We start from the raw sequence: 16236 nt of genomic DNA, 5'->3' as shown, positions 1-16236 counted from the left end.
GGCCCGCATCTCTGTCCCCCTCCCCTCCCCTGCCTGCCTCCCTCCAGGCTCACTGCCCCCACGTTCAGCTTCTCTCCCTCCAGGCCATGGGCGACCCCCTAGCTGGGCCCCTTGCCTTGAGGCCTCACCTCGCCTCTCCCCGTCTGCACACAGTGGGAAATGAGGGCTGCACACTTGGGCAGCTCCTGGCAGCTACCACTCCACTGGCCCTCAGGCTTCAGGGAGCTGGGGGTTCCAGAAGAAGGGGAACAGCAGCTGGCAGTTGCTCAGGTGTGGGGGGGCCTCACTTCCCTCCGCGCGACACCCCCTCAATGGACCGCCCACCCCTTCCCATTCCAGGCTGAGTCATCCTTACATCTGGAGCCTCAGCACATCTGGAAAAGCTGCAGCCTGTGCAGGCAGCGCCACGTGGACGCCCCTCCCCTGTACTGTAATTCACGCCCACCCTTCCTAGCAGCTGGGTTCCGGCCCCTCAACCCCACCTGCACCAGGCGCCTGGTCACCTAGCAGGCAGGCAGACACCCCAGTGCCTGCCTCTGAGACAGGGCGTCCAGTGACCTCAGGGCCTCTCCCCATTAGCAGTAACCATGGCAACTCGTTGCCCACCCACAAGTGAGCCGGGCAGTGCCGGGTTTGGGTCGTCCAGGCCTGGGCTGGGGGAGGCAGGCGAGCTGGCCGCTGAGCAGGCAGTGGTTTGGCCCAGCAGGCAGAGGGAGTTTATCCTGGCACCCCGCCCCGAAGCCAAACATCCCTTACTAACCTCGCAGACACATCAAAGCTGGCCAGGAAGGGGCCCTTCAGTAGAGGAAACCTGCAGTCCTGGCAGGCTGACAGCCTGGCTCCAGGCACGGGACCACCCTGTCCCACTCGGCAGCCCGGGCTGACGCTGGGCACAGCCGTCCTGGAGGGGCAGGCAGAAGACACTTCTATCCCATCCCTCTCCCCTACCAACCCTCTCCCTGTCCCACAGCTGCAAAGAGGGTGGTTATGGGCCCAGGTGAGGGTGGCACGGCTGGCACCAGGACCCAGCTTTGGCACCTAGAACAGGTTCCCTCCCAGACTTGCCGCCTCCCATCCTCTAGGCAGGAGAGGCTGATGGAGGAGCTCGCTTTGGGTCCCAGCCTGGAAGAGAAATGTGTGCTAGATTGTAGGGGCACCAACTTCGCCCCCCACCCCAGGCTGGCTTATTCAGGAAAGGACCTTTCCACATAGATGGAAGAGGATGAAGAGGACAGGGGTTCCAGGGCTAGAAGCAGAACAAAGCTTCAGAAAATAGCAGCTGAAGCAGAGTCGGAAGAAGAGAACTGGGCTGCAAGCCACCGGCCTCTCTCTGGGGACAGCAGGGGCTGAGGAGGAAGAGGGGCTGTGAGGCGCTAACAAGGGAGGGAGGAGGTGCTAACAGGGCCACTGGGGTGAGGGGATCCTGGAGGCAGCCCCCTAAAGGCTGGCCTGGTGATAAGGAAGCCGGGGGTGCTGAGAGGGGGCTGCTGCATCCACACGAGAGGCTGGGTGGTGTGCACTCATGTATGTACACACATGCAGACACACACTGCAAGCGCCCACCCACGCGTGCGTGCACACAACTCCAGCCAAGTCTGTCCTCGGCTAGGGGCCAGATGATGTGGCTGCTTAAAGGAGCTATGATTTGCGGAAGAATGTGATCTCTGCCCACCTCGCTTCCCCGCCCCTCTGCTTACACTCATTCTTCGCCTAACTCCCAGGTCCCTAACTGGTGATCAGTTTCAAGGATGTCCCGAGCTGTGTCTCCTCTGCATTTGTCTCAGTTCCCAGACCCTTTAGAAGCTGTCTCCTCAAAATGCCTAACTCACAGAGGGGCTACCCTTTCTAATGGCCACCTGGAACCCCCCCACTTGTTTGGGATTGGGAAGTTCTTCTGAAGTCTAACCACAATCCCCTGTAACATTTGGACGTGGGCAGAGGCAGCGACAAGCAGGGTGCAAAAGAGCCCTCTCTCAAGGGGCCAAGAGCAGAGCTACAAAGCGGGGGCCCTAGGGGTTCCTCAACCCCTTTCTTCTCTCTGACCCCAGGGTCTTATCTCTAAGAGACAGCATCAAGGGTGGGGATGGGAGAGGAGCTGTTGGGAGGAGGGGCAGAGTTGGGGAGAAGGAGCCCCAGAAGGAGGGAACCAGGGCTGGAGGGCTCTCAAGACCCTTAACCTGAGTTAAGTTCTTCCCATCTGAGTCTTAGTGGCCATGCTCCCTCTGCCACCCCGAGACAGCCAACACTTAGCAGCTTAGCCTCCCTTCCTCTGAACTTCCCACCACCCACCTCTTGGAGGTGTTTCCCTTCCCACCTTTGGCTGTGCCCCAGAAACCTACACTTTGGAAGGATAAAGGCTGCCAAATGCAGTTTTTGTCTCTGCTAAGACTCTGGGAAGGTGAGCATTAGTTGAGCTCCTCCAACCTGCTCATTAGGATAATAAGCTCCCTGAACCAAAAATCGTCAGGTGGCACTCCCCTCTCCATCCTCCTGGCTCGCGGGTTGGTGGCTCAGCCCAGGGTCAATTAAAGACATTATCTGCCCACAGCCAGACCCATCACCCTGAGAATGAGTGATGGGCCAGTGGGCTTTAGTTTTCAAAGAAATGCTGGGAAGGAGACTCAGACCCTGATCTCATTGCCAAGAATTCCTATTGGCAGGCCAGCAAGCATCCTGCGTGTCCTGGAAGGTGGACAGGGAGCCAAGCATTCCTTGCAGCGTGCCCCGTAGGAATTGCTCAATCCCTGGGGAGCCATCTCACTAACACACGGTGAAGGGGTATGTGTACACTTGGGGAGGGGGCAGAAAGCAGAAGAGGTGGATTCCCCAAACCACACAGTCTGTGGAGATGGGAAACCTGGTCAGTCTGGAATAACCTCTGCAACCAAGAGCCCCCCATTAAGGACTCCGGTAATTCATTACCTATCCCCTTGGAGAAATCTGGCCCCTGACCCTAGGAGGCCCCCAACCAGTTTCAACTCAGTGACAACAGAGCCAGTGTTTACTTGGGACAAAGCACCATGGGAAATGAAAGCTGAATCAGAGCTGGGCTGGCCCCTGCAGCCTGGTGGGAACATTAGGACATGTACACACATCTTCAAGGGAGAATGGCCAAGTGCGTCAGAAAGGCCCAGAGAAAGGCTTCGGGAGGGGTAAGCAGGAAGGGGATCATTACTTCTTGCAGGAGGCTCCAAGTCCAGGAAGGCTTTGTGGAGGAGGTGGTATTTGATGTGAGCCTTGAAGGATGGATGAGAATTTGTTAGGTTTCAGGGAGGGCATGGGGCAGGTGTACTAGGTACAGAGGAAAGGAGAGAAGCAGAAAAGGCTGGGCATGTGGCTGGAGGGCATGTGGGCAGGACAGGGAGACTGACACACCATGAGGACAGATGGGCTAGTTACTAAGGACCCAAGGTCTCCTTGAGAAAGGACTTTATTTAGGCAGAAGGGGGAGCCTCTAGAAGTTAGGGAATGAGAGACATACCCCACCAGGGGGAAGGAGGAGGTCAGGCTGAAGGCCTTGAGGACACCCCTGATGGCCTCGGGGAGCCACAGTGGATGGGGGCAGTCAGGAATGAGCACTGTCCCCATGAGGGTGAGGGGAGCCCAGGCAATGCTCAGTGGGCAGCAGGAGGAGCAGAAATGGGAAACAAACCAGGAGGAGAGGGAATTCTCAAATTCCTGGACTGAACACCACTGCCACATCCAGCCCCCTGTGGCCCTCCAGGAGCCGGCAACACCAGGCCTCCCTCCCGGGGGGGTGGGGGCCAAAGCACTTAATGGACAGCAGAGGGGGCTAGTGAGCAGGCAACGGCGGGATGTGGAGCTAGACTTTGGTGGCCGGTCCAGAAGCATTTAGAACAATTCTCAGAGGGCAACAATACCCTTAATCTCTTAGCACCTCATTCTGCCTCCATACGAACTGGAGACAAAAAGCTTTGGGCCCCTTTACTCTACTAGAAAAGAAACATTTATTGCTTATTATTGTTTTTTGTGTTTTTTACATTGAATTGTAGCTAATTTACAGGGCTTCCCCGGTGGCTCAGACAGTAAGACTCTGCCTGCAATGCAGGAAACTCAGGTTAGATCCCTGGATCAGGAAGATCCCCTGTAGAAGTAATGGCTACCCACTCCAGTATTCTTGCCTGGAGAATTCCATGGACGGAGAAGCCTGGCAGGCTACAGTCCATGGGGTCACAAAGAGTCTGACAGGACTGAGCAACTAACATACTCACTGACTGATAGCTAATTTACAATGTTATGTTAGTTCCAAAGTGATTCATATATATTCTTTTTAAGATTCTTTTCCATCACAGGTTAGTACAAGATATTGAGTATAGTTCCCTGTGTTACACAGTAGGTTCTTGTTTGCCTAGTTTATACACAGTAGCGTGTATCCCAGACTCCTATTTGTCTCTCTCTCCTGCCCCCAACCCTTTGGTAACCATGTTTGTTTTCTGTCTGTGAGTCTATTTCTGTTTTTCTTTTTTTCTTTTTTGTGGGTTCGGTGTCGTTCGTGATTTGGGAAGGTAACTAGTTCCAGGTACAAACTCCCGGATAACAGCAGGTATGCTGCTGCTGCTGCTGCTAAGTCACGTCAGTCGTGTCCGACTCTGTGTGACCCCATAGACGGCAGCCTACCAGGCTCCCCCGTCCCTGGGATTCTCCAGGCAAGAATACTGGAGTAGGTTGCCATTTCCTTCTCCAGTGCATGAAAGTGAAAAAAAAGTGAAGTCGCTCAGTCGTGTCCGACTCTCAGCGACCCCGTGGACTGCAGCTTATTGGGCTCCTCTGTCCTTGGGATTTTCCAGGCAAGAGTACTGGAGTGGGGTGCCATTGCCTTCTCCATATTTCTGTTTTGTAAATAAGTTCATTTGTATCATTTTTTAGAGTTCACATATCATTTATCCTTCTCTGTCTGATTTAGTATAATAATCTCTAGGTCCATCTATTATGCTGCAAATGGCATTATTTCATTCTTTTTTTATAGCTGATAATACCACCTCTTCCTTATCCATTCATCTATCGATAGACACTTAGATTACTTCCATGTCTTGGCTATTGTAGCATATTGTTATTAAGGAAATTTTTAAAAATATTTATTTTTATTTATTTGGCTGCATAGGGTCTTAGTTGTGGCATGTGGGATCTAGTTCCCCGACCAGGGATCGAACCCAAGCCCCCTGTATTGGGAGTGCAGACTCTTAGCTGCTGGACAACCAGGGAATTCCCTATCAAGATAATATTGATTCACCATTACTGTATACCAAATACTGAGTGGCTTATTTCATCCTCACAGTGATCCTATGTGACAAAGGAGATACTGTTATCCACCCCCACACCCCCTTCACAGATAAATGTAGAAAGGCACAGAGAAGTTTCTTGACTAAAGTCACACAGCACACCCTAACAAGTGCCACACTTATTAACACAACACATTACTGTCCCTACAGGCAGAGCTGGGTTCAGCTCAGTTCAGTTCAGTTGCTCAGTTCTGTCTGACTCTTTGTGACCCCATGGACTGCAGCACACCAGGCCTCCCTGTCCATCACTAACTCCCAAAGTTTACTCAAACTCATGTTCATTGAGTCAGTGATGCCATCCAGCCATCTCATCCTCTGTCATCCCCTTCTCCTCCCGCCTTCAATCTTTCCCAGCATCAGGGTCTTTTCAAATGAGTCAATGCTTCACATCAGGTGGCCAAAGTATTGGAGTTTCAGCTTCAGCATCAGTCCTTCCAATGAATATTCAGGACTGATTTCCTTTAGGATGGACTGGTTGGATGTCCTTGCAGTCCAAGGGACTCTCAAGAGTCTTCTCCAACACCACAGTTCAAAAGCATCAATTCTTCGGTGCTCAGCTTTCTTCATAGTCCAATTCTCACATCCATACATGACTACGGGAATAACCATAGCTTTGACTAGACAGACCTTTGTTGGCAAAGTAACGTCCCTGCTTTTTAATATGCTGTCTAGATTGGTCATAACTTTTCTTCCAAGAGCTGGGTTAGGACAGAACATTCTGGGTATTTCTGAAAGAAAGATCCCTACACAGGGCCATGTCATTTATGGGGATCAATGTCCACCACAGTATGATGGGGAGGGAGGTGAGAGGAACAGAACTCAGTCTGGCTCTTGCCTCTTACCCAGAGCCTGCCTGGGGCCTGGCTGAGCCAGGCTGCACAAGGCCTCCCACTGCAGCTCCCAGTGAGTTCCTCCAGCCTTGGCAGAGGCTCCCCCGGCCTGACATGTGTGCCACCCCTGAGACTGCGGCTGGGTGTGGGGTCTTAAGACCTGCATAGTTGGGTCCTGACTCAGCCCCAGTGTCCCCTATGACTTGGCCTTTCTACCCCTCTGGGCTTCAGCTGCCTTCTCGGAGAAGAGAGCGGGTGGACCAGCTGACCTCCGAGGCCCTTCAAGCTGGGCCCTTGTTGGGCGCACAATCAGCTCCTTCTTTAGCAAATGGGCCAGAGAGGCTCAAGCCAGTAGTAAGACACTGCAACTGCGCTGCTCTTGGGAAGCCCCAGATGGAATCTGGCGTGGACTCTAGAAGGACCCACTGTCTGCCTGAGGCTTCCGGGCCTCCCTGTCCTCAGGCCCCTGTATGTCTGAGCACACGTGCACACACATGCCCGCACTGCCCACCCACTGCCAGAGTGTTGAACAGAAGGTGTTGTCATTGTCCACGACCCTCCTGCCTCTAGACAAGACCAGGCCCCTGTCTGCTCAGTCTGGGGCCCCACTGTGCTTCCACCCCCAACCGACCTCACCCTCCAGGAATGCTGGGGCCCTTGGAACCATGGTGCCTGCTGACAACAGGGCCTGGTGTTCTTGGCCCGAGCTGGGACCGCCCACCTCCAGGCCGCTCAGCCCATCCCCATCTGCCAGAAGGAGCACAGAAAGGAAGTCTGATGTCATGAAAAAACACTGGGGATCCAGAAGCAGATTCCAGAGGCCCTCTAGACTCTGCCTAGGAGCCTCACTTTCCCATTGGGGAGACACGGGGCAGGGAGTAGAGTAGATATTCTCCTACAGCATACCAGGGATGTGGGTAATGTTGCTGGATTTAAGAAATAAAAATACAGGACACTCAGTTAAATTAGAATTTCAGTTTAAGCATGTCCCAAATATTGCATGGGACATATTTATTTATCCTAAAATGCTATTCACTGTTAATGCGGAATTCAAATTCAACTGGCATCCTGTATTTTGTCTGGCAACCCTACATCTGTGTCAGTGGACGCCAGAGGGAAGCAATCCCACCCTCCTGCCCTCCTTCTGCTTCTCCTCAGGGGGCCAACCTGCCTGGTCCCTTCACCGTTTCAGCCTCCTATGTCTACCCCTGAAGCTCCTGCATGCCCTTCTTAGCATCCTCATTCCACTCCCTAGGATACCCTTCTCCCTAAGCTCACCCATCTTCCTCTATGCAGTTTCTCTCCATTTCTCCATGTTCCCTGTTTTCCCATCTCTGTTTGGGAGAGACGGGAAAGGCTACACCTCTGTCAGGTTCCAGGCCTGGGCAGAGGGGCAGGAGGTTCCGGGCAGATACCTCAGGTCTTGGGTGTTGGAGCAACAGGGCCCTGGAAGCCCAAATCAGCAACAACTCACTAAGGAGGCAGCAGCGTGGGTGCTGGGGGGAGAAGGCTCCAGAACCCTCTGCACTAGGGCTCCTTTGGCTGAGGAGTGGGCTAGGTCCCTAGCCAACTGCTGGGGGAGGAGGAAAGACATGCGGCTCCACACCCCCACTCCCCATTCCCTTCTCCAAGATCAATCAACAGGAACTGCAAATAGAGAAGGCATTCTCTGGGGCCAGACCCCAATTCCACTTGGATCAGAGACTGGAAGATTCTGTCCTTCGGGGCCAAGAGATAATGAGAAACAGAGACAGAGAAAAGAGACCAAGGAGAGAGAGATACACCGAGAGAGATTAGGAGAGTCAGTGAGACACAGACCCAGGACCAAACCAGAGGCAAGGGAAAAGGAAACAGACAGAAAAACAGACTCCTCCACTAAGACAGACAGAGATTAACAAAGAGGAGAAACAGAGATGGGAAAACAGGGAACACGGAGAAATGGAGAGAAACTGCATGGAGACAGAGACAGGGAGAAACTGAAACAGGCAGACAGAGACTGGGCGAAACACGGCAGAGCAAGGAGGGGTTAAGCAGAAGACAGAGCTAACTGGACTGGGAGAGATGAGAGACAGATAAGGAGAAAGCCTGGAGAGAAAAACGGACAAGCCAAAGGAGGACGGCTGTCCTTTCCTACTAGGTTGGGGCTAGTTTTCAGGGGCGAAGTCAGACTTGAGACATAGCAGGAACTTCTAAACACCTAAGAACTGATCCTCTCCAGGATCCCTCCCCCTTTCCCCAGGTCTAGGAACGGCATCCCAAAGACCATCTCCATTTCGCCCCTACCCGGGGTCCGGGCTCCATCTCTCCAACTCCGGCAAGGTTTCCTTACGTCTCATCTGTGTTTGGGCGTCTGGCTCTCCCCTCTGCCGATCGCCCACCGAGACGGTCTCCCACCCGACCCTCCAGCCTGGTCCCCCCGGGGAGAGAGATCGGGGAGACCCAGCCCAGGTCCCCGCCCCGCTCCGCCTGGCTCCTGGAAATCCCGCGTTGAGCGATGCTGCCACCTGCCGGCCGGATCTGGAAAACACAACGCGCCTCCGGGCTGGGCGTGCTGGCGGGTCGGAATCTAGCCCCTGCAGGCCAGGACCGCGGCCTCGGGGGATCTTTCTAGGAATCCGGGTGGGCCTGCTCGCCCGCGCCCCGGCTCGCCTGGCTCTGCGGACTCAGGGACTAGTTTCAGAATCCTGGGGCCTCAATTTCCCTTGTAGTCAAATGGAGGAAACGTACCAACGCCTCCTCCCTGGATTTCAAGGAGGGTGGGGGCGGGGCAAGACTGTACCAGTTCTCTACTCCTGGTTCTCCTTCCCCAGAAATCAAGCAGGCCGCCCCTCCCTCTCTTCTCGGCAAAACAAAACAAAACAAAAAGTGGCACCTCCCTCCGTTACAATCCCCTCAATCCACTCCAAGGCCTTCGCTTCCGCTCTCCCTCTGCCCCCCCAGAAATCCGTGTGGGAAGGGAGGGACTTCCAGTGGTCCAGCTCTCTCGGCCTGCAGCCCTTCTCCATCTCAAGCTTGGGACCACTTAGAGGGTGGAGCAGTTAGGGGTTGGGAAGGGGTAGCTCAGCAGTCTTGAACTGACAGCACAATATATATATTCTTAAAATCAGATTATCTTTTCTAACTCCCATTTGCCAATCCAGACTTCTTCCCCCTCCCCCTCCTTTGCCCGGGTCGGGCCCTTCCCGCGAGCTTTAGCTCCGCCCCCATCCCGAGGTGGGGCCCGATAGGTGGAGAGTCGTGGGAGAGGTCGCGGCCCCGCCTCTCTCCTCCTTCCCCTACACAAGGAAGCTCAGTGGCCCCCAAGCAAGAATGTCTGACCCCTGGGTCGCCAGCCTCTTGCTGCTTGGCCTGCTGGCCAGCCTCCAACAGGTGAGCGCTTGGGAGGTAAAACTGGAACTTTCAGGCCCCTATTCTTGTGGGTCCGGGGCTTGCTTCTGACTCCCGAGCACCACCTTCCATTGTCAGGATCTCCTCGTGACCACAGGCAGTTAGCAACTCCTTTCTCTTTTTCGCCGGGGAAGTAATAGGTAGAGGACGCGGTGGGAGGTCCTGAGAAGGCCTGGGTTCCTTCACCTAGTGGGGAACTGTGTCGTGGGACCTATTCCCGCACACCTCTCTCAGAGTGTTAGCCTTGACTCGCCCTTCTGGCTCCTTCCCTCAGCGTCAGAAAGCGGGGACCTGAGGTCTGGACTGAGATCTGGACGTCTCGCCAGCTTGTCTCCCCAGCTCCGTTCTTGCCAGTGTTGGGTGACCTTGGGGGAGAAGTCCTGGCCCTCTCTGGGACTGTGTATCTGTGCTTGTGCCCTAGAGAAAAGGAGGCTCCCTCTTCCCTTTCTAGGAGTGGGGGTAGGATTCTAGCAGGTGATAGGATTTGATCTGGCTGCCTGACCCAAGGCTGGGATGATCTCTGAAATCTGTGATTTCCAAGAGTAAGGCGGGGTGTCAGCACCCCCACATTCTTCTCTCCCCCCAGCCTGGGGGAAGGGCAGTCTATCTGGTTCTGGGATGGGAGATTATCCTGGAAACTGATATGGCTCTAGAATATGGATTTTTAACCTCTAAGAGTCTGAGGGAGGGGCCAGGCCAGTTCCCCCACAGCATTCACTAACTGCGCCGAGCGACTTCACCCCAAAAGCCCTGATACTCCTTCTCCATCACCTGCAGTGGGTTTGTGCCAGCACTAGGCTGTGTATCCTTTTGTTGATTTCTCCCAACAACTCCATGGGGCAGGCTGTTAATGCCCTCGGTTCACATGCAAATTAAGTTGAAGTTGCCCAGAATTGCCCCAATGTTTGATACCACCTCAGTGAAGATCACCCCCTGTTTAAGAAGTGGGTGAAGGGGAGAGGATCTGGGAGAGGATCCCCTGCTCCTCCAAACAGGAGCTCAAGATTAATTCGTTAAATCTGCTGTCTTTTTCTCAATTGGGGGCCAGGAGAGGGGGAGGCACAGGGGCTAGGATGAGGGGAAGTGGGTATGCTGAGTGCCTGGACCCCTTGGTCCTTCTCTGCCATCACCTCACCCTCTCTGGGCCAACCTGCAGGGGTTTTTTCCTGCTCCTGACCCTACTGGCCAAGGCTTGAGAGAAGGAGGTGTGTACACGGGACTGAGCACAGAAAAGGGGGATCAGCCCAACTGTTATTGGCTCTCATTGGTATTCTAAGCTTTATTGTTGTTGTCGTTAGCAATTGAACGACAATCAAGATATAAAGATATCGTGGTCTTGGGACTTCCCTGGTGGTCCAGTAGTTAAGACTTACCACTTGCACTGCAGGGGGCACAGGTTCAATCCCTGGTCAGGGAACTAAGATCCCTATATGCTGCGTGACCCTCCCCCAACCCCAAAAGAAAGAGATATGGTGGTCTCATAAAAAAAATTGGCTCCTTATTCTTGAGCTGTGTTTTTTTATCCCCCTGGAGGCTGGGATGGGGTGGCAGATAACCTCCCTTTAGCTGTGTTCCTCTGCCTGCTTTTCTTCCTCCCCCCACTGCCTGGGAGCAACCAGGATGAACTGAAACCAGGTTGTCAATGAATGTTCTTTCATTCTTTCTGCCAAAATCGTGAGTATTGGTTTGCAACAGACAAAAATCCCTTCCCTGGTGGAGTTTTCTACTGAGGAGACAAACAACTAGCAAGATAAAGTAAAATACGTAGTATGTTAGATGTTGACAGGAGCTATGCTGAGAAAGTAAGCACAGTTAGGGGAAAAGAAGTGCTTTGTGAGAGGAGATGTAATTTTAAGGAAGATGGTCAGAGAAGGTGCTGGAGTCAGCCTCTCAGATTCCTGGGGAGAGAGCACTCCAAGCAGGGCTTAGACACATATTTTTATGTTAATCAGGTGAAATTCTATAATGATAGCCTCCACGTGGCACAGAACTAGTGCAGAAGAGGGAGGGAGGGGGAAGCTGTTTCTGGAGAGGAGGGTCCAGCACTTCTCAGAGCCAGGAAGGCCCAGGCTGGGTCTGAAGGATGACTGGGAGTTCAGTGGGTCCTGAAGGTTCAGGGACAAGGGTCTGCCCCTGCAGCCGGGGAACTCCCAGTGGGTGGTGGCATCTGGGACCCAGGGAGCCACTGAGGGAAGCTTCCTGCAAGGTTTCTGGTGATCGGATTTGTGGGATAGGAACTTGCCAAGGTGTTGGGAGTGACTTCGGTGGGGGGCTGTGATGGGGGTGGGCTGGAAGGGTGGGTTAGTTGTGTAAGCTTACAGACCTAGGGGTGAGCAAATGTGGTGGGAGGTGTGACGAGAAGAGGAAGGAGAGCTAGGGCCACCAGGTGGCAGCTAGGGCTGAACCATTGACCCAGGGAAGATGTGGAGTGAGGTGGAAAGCAGGCTTGATTGAGGAAAAGTGCTGATCCTCTGGGGCTGTGAGGTACCTGGGTAGCATCTGGGTGGAAACCCCGGCCCCCAGTTTATGACCCAAACCTTTGCCTTTTCTCTTCCACAGGCTGTAGCCACGTGTGGTCTCTTCTTGTAAGTCTGGGGTTTGGGCTGTAACTTCCATTGTGGGGAGGAGACACCCCAAATCCTGCCCTGCCTGCCTTCATCATCCTCACCCACTCCCCTTCTAGCCAGAAACCATCCCCAGCCCCAACCAGAGAGGGGGAGTCCACTCTTCTACCCCCTCACTCCTTCTACCAACCAACCTATGGGCAGTTTCACACTTGGGGGTCACTCCCCATAATGAGGAGGGGCTGAGGGGGTGATCTCTGGGCAGCAAAGTGTTTCTACCGAGTCCACCCTGGATGTTCCAGGAACACTGAGTCCCTCTTGCCTCCTGTTCTGTGGACCCCATCATCTCGCCATTCACTCTTAGAGTTCACTCCTGGACTTTCCCCACTGCCCCTTTCCCCCTGCATCTCTTTAGAGTGATGCTGTAACCACTACAACACTCAATCCCACACCTGTCCAGTAAGGTCAACAGGACATTCATTACACCCATTTTATAGATGAGGAAAGTGAGGCCCAGTAAGGAATGTACCTTGGCAGGAGTGCACAAGGCCAGTAGTGAGCTGAACCTGAAACCCAGGTCCCAATCCCAGCCCTGGGTTCCTCCCACTAAGCCCAGAGGGGCCTGTAACCCTGCTCTGCCAAAGGTGTGGCTTGTGCCCTGAGCACATGGGTGGGTTTTAGGGAAGCTAGGATCCTTCTGCCCTCCTCCCCCGCCCCCGCCTTGGTACCAAGAGCCTCTATCCCACCCCACTCCCAGCACCTGCCCTAAGGGATTCAAATGCTGTGGGAGCAGCTGTTGCCAAGAGTACCAGCCGGAGCAGTTCGAGTTCTTCTCTGGCCCCTTAAGGTGAGTCCTGGGCCAGTTCCTCTGGGCACAGTCCTCCGATGTCTGGCCTACACAGGACTGGACTGGACTTCCTGCTGTGAAGGGTGCGGGTAGGTCAAGGGAGGGAGGGCGGTGTGGGGTGACTAGAGACTCAGCCTGATGTTGGTGGTTCCTTACCCCAGGATTTTTGTCATCATCTTCCTGATCATCATACCCCTCTTGTGCATCTGCGGCCTGGCTAAGCACTTGTATCTCAACTGCAGAAAGTCAGAGCAGGAGGCCCCAACAGCCCCCCTGGAACAGCCCCCCATTGCTCCTGTAGAGAGGGTCACAGCACCCATTTCTGAGCCCCCACCCCCCTACAGTGAGGTGGGTATCCATCCCGACCCCTGCTCTGTCCCTCCGCTGTCTGTACCTCCCTTTTCTGATTTTTAGAACAACTGGGGCAGTGAAGAGTGTCCTTACACCATGTCTCTGGGCCCTGGGGAGGGCTCTGCTACCAGCCTGGGGTCACTCTTCTCCCTGGTAAACATGCCTCCACCAGCACACAGGTGGTGATGGCCAGTGGCCTGACCTAAGAAGTCACTGTGTCCCCTCCTTTCCCTGCAGATAATTCTGAAGCCTGTCCTGGGTCTGCCTCCCTTGGAGCCGCCCCCACCCTACAGCTTCAGGCCTGAGGAATATGCCGGGCTACGCAGAGGCATGGACAACTCCACCTTCTGATTCACCTCCTGCCTGGAACCCTGTCATCAGCCACCTCCCTAGTGCCTCCTGGGTCAAGCCAGAGACTCTCAGGAGCCCCGGAGCACCCTCGCCCATTCTGCCACATCTCTGGCAGTTCTTGGCTTTAACTTATTGCTTTTCTACCCTTGTTCCATGCCAGTTGCTTCTCTTGTCTCAAGGGCTGGTCTGGAGTGACATGTCCACCCCTCACCTCCCATTATAAGTTAGAGGCTGCCAGGAGGAAAATGTGAACAGTTGGACGTGCCCAGCAGTGGAATGGGCTGCTCTGAGCAGTGGAGGAGTCTGCACCCTAGGGTTCCAGCGTGGCCTGGACGGCCAGCTCTGAGATGTTTGGGAGGGCACCAATGTACCCTGCAAGATGGGGCTGCTTCACCTCTCTCCCATTCTACCTGAATAGAGAAGACCCCATTGTCCTCCCCTCACCCCCAACACATGTTCTCACTAAATTTCAGTTGATTGTTGCTGAGAGTCTGCCTCTGACTGTGGGGAGGTGAGCTCAGGCACTGCTGGGGTACATGGGGGTGTGTGTGTGTGTGTGTGTGTGTGGAGGACGGGGTGGGGGGGGGGCGGGTGGAGGTCACTGTGCCTGAAAAATCCCACCATTGATGAGCCTGGAAGAACAGCACATCAGTAGGTCACCCTGCAGGAGAGAATCTTGGCAGATGCTTTGACCTCTGGTTCCTTGAGGTCTTTGGGTGCCAAAGAGTCCGGACGGGGACTAGAGCTGGGGAGTGACCACTGCGTGCTTCCTCATCCCATCCTCCTGCTGCTTTCCCTTGGGACACTTAGAACTCAGCTCTGACTCTGTCATTATGGGGGTGGGGACGGGGCAACGCGGAGGTGAGTAGGGGAGGCTGGCCATCTGTGGGGCAGGGTCTTGGAGACCTTGATCTGCTCCACCCTGGAATCTCTGGAGAGAGGAGAGGAGAGAGATCTACTCTTTTCCTCCAGTCCCGTAGGGTTCTGGGCACCGCCACCTCAGCCTCATCTGCAGGCTTAACCCCTCAGAGGAAAGGCAGTCACCACTGCAGCCTGGGAGACAGTCTTCACAGGGCGTCATTATCCCTGTGGGGGCTGGCATGGGACATGCAGTGTGAGAGACACCCCTGTGCCAGCATCTCAGGGGCTCAGGCAGGTCAGAGCTCCTCCACCAGGACCCTGCCTTGGCACTGCTCCCCGAGAGAGGGCACAGAAGCAGTGCTGGCCAGTGTTCCTGGGAGGGTTGGAGGTAGAACTGGCCCTGGTGTGTGCTGGTAGGGATTCCTTCTGCAGGCCTCTCCCAATAGCCTTTCTTGGGGCCCCAGGTCCTAGACAGGTGACAGGGCCAGGGGCAGGGAGATGGCACAGCCAGCTCCCAAGATGCTCGGGACAGGGACTGTTCCTGCTGGAGACAGGGACCCAGAGGAAGAACAGCAGTTAGAGAGAGACAGCATGGTTCTGGAGCTGGTGCTAGAGTGAGCCCAGTCACAGGAAGTCTCCCTTCCATTTCAGGGGTGGATCGGGGGAGCAGAAGGAAGCATATGTAGGTGCTTTGTGTAAACATGGGAAGCGCCCGTTAGAGAAGTCCCACATGGTTGCCCTCACTGTAGTAATCACCCGCCCCAGTGGGAGGATTTAAGTCATGGGCTTTGCAGACCTGGAAGAGGAGGTCATCCCCTATCAGGGTGCCTGCCTTTCTTTGAAGGTGACGTAGGGGCTTTAAATCCTTCCCAGCAGCAGCAGAGTGGCCTAGAGGAAAGTGGTTATCCTGAAGCCCAGCCTGGCTGGGCTCAAGTAGCAGAAATGGTCAGTACTGTGCCTCTCTGTTTGCTGTTGGTGGGAGTGGAAATGGTGTGTTCTTCCTGGAGGGCAGTTCAGCAGTATCCATTCACTGCACAGACACTTACAAAGACCCTACTGTGTGTCTGGCACTATGCACTATGGCACTATGCCTGGTAACCATTAAAATTTAAAATGCCCTTGACCCAGCAATTCCACTTTTAGGAATGATCCTCCAGAAATAATCATATAAAAGAGCTCAGAGAGATGTCCATCAGCATTGTAGCTGGGGATTATTGAAAATACCTTTAATGTCTGCTGATAGGAGCCTGTTCAATATACCAGGTCCCTCCATACTGTGAATGCTCTGCAGCCTTTAAAAAGAATGAAGTGGATCTGAAGAACCAACCTGGCAAGATGTCTCTCATTTATTGTTACAGAGAAAAGGCAAGTTGCAGAACAATAGTCTATGACCTCAACTTGTAAACATACACTACACCATATAATTATTATATATATTTCCCCCTTTGCAAATGTATAGAAAAGATACTGAAGGATAAGAATTAAACCACTCTGGCCACACTTTTCACAGTGGTCTGCACTGTGGGATAGAGGAATGGAAATAGTCGATTTTAAGGGAGGTTTTTTTATTTTGTATGTTTTGTCATTGTTTACATTTTCCACAATGAGCAAGCATGACTTTCACAAATTTTAAAAAGATCTCTTTAATGCAATATATGCTGCTGCTACTGCTGCTAAGTCGCTTCAGTCATGTCCGACTCTGTGTGACCCTGTAGACGGCAGCCCCCCAGGCTCTGCCATCCCTG

At 53.9% G+C, this 16236-nt stretch overlaps 1 protein-coding gene across 1 annotated transcript; it reads left to right on the top strand.

The window, feature by feature from the left end:
* The first annotated feature begins 9368 nt into the window (after positions 1-9368).
* TMEM92 (transmembrane protein 92) lies at positions 9369-14112 on the top strand. The gene is made up of 5 exons (XM_061143757.1): positions 9369-9499; positions 12077-12102; positions 12839-12928; positions 13090-13276; positions 13517-14112. The coding sequence occupies exons 1-5, from the start codon at positions 9440-9442 to the stop codon at positions 13628-13630; spliced, it is 477 nt and encodes a 158-aa protein (XP_060999740.1). The 5' UTR covers positions 9369-9439; the 3' UTR covers positions 13631-14112.
* Positions 14113-16236: the final 2124 nt, after the last annotated feature.

Source organism: Dama dama, chromosome 5 (genome assembly GCF_033118175.1).
Source record: "Dama dama isolate Ldn47 chromosome 5, ASM3311817v1, whole genome shotgun sequence".
NCBI lineage: Eukaryota > Metazoa > Chordata > Mammalia > Artiodactyla > Cervidae > Dama > Dama dama.
The sequence above is the reverse complement of the archived record's forward strand: the minus strand, read 5'-3'. Positions and strand labels throughout refer to the sequence as shown.

Excerpts from the sequence above, each read along its gene's own strand:
- TMEM92 (XM_061143757.1), top strand. The coding sequence starts at position 9,440 with ATGTCTGACCCCTGGGTCGCCAGCCTCTTGCTGCTTGGCCTGCTGGCC. Across the intron at positions 9,500-12,076 it reads TGCTGGCCAGCCTCCAACAG|GCTGTAGCCACGTGTGGTCT; the intron begins GTGAGCGCTTGG and ends TCTCTTCCACAG. Across the intron at positions 13,277-13,516 it reads CCCCACCCCCCTACAGTGAG|ATAATTCTGAAGCCTGTCCT; the intron begins GTGGGTATCCAT and ends CTTTCCCTGCAG.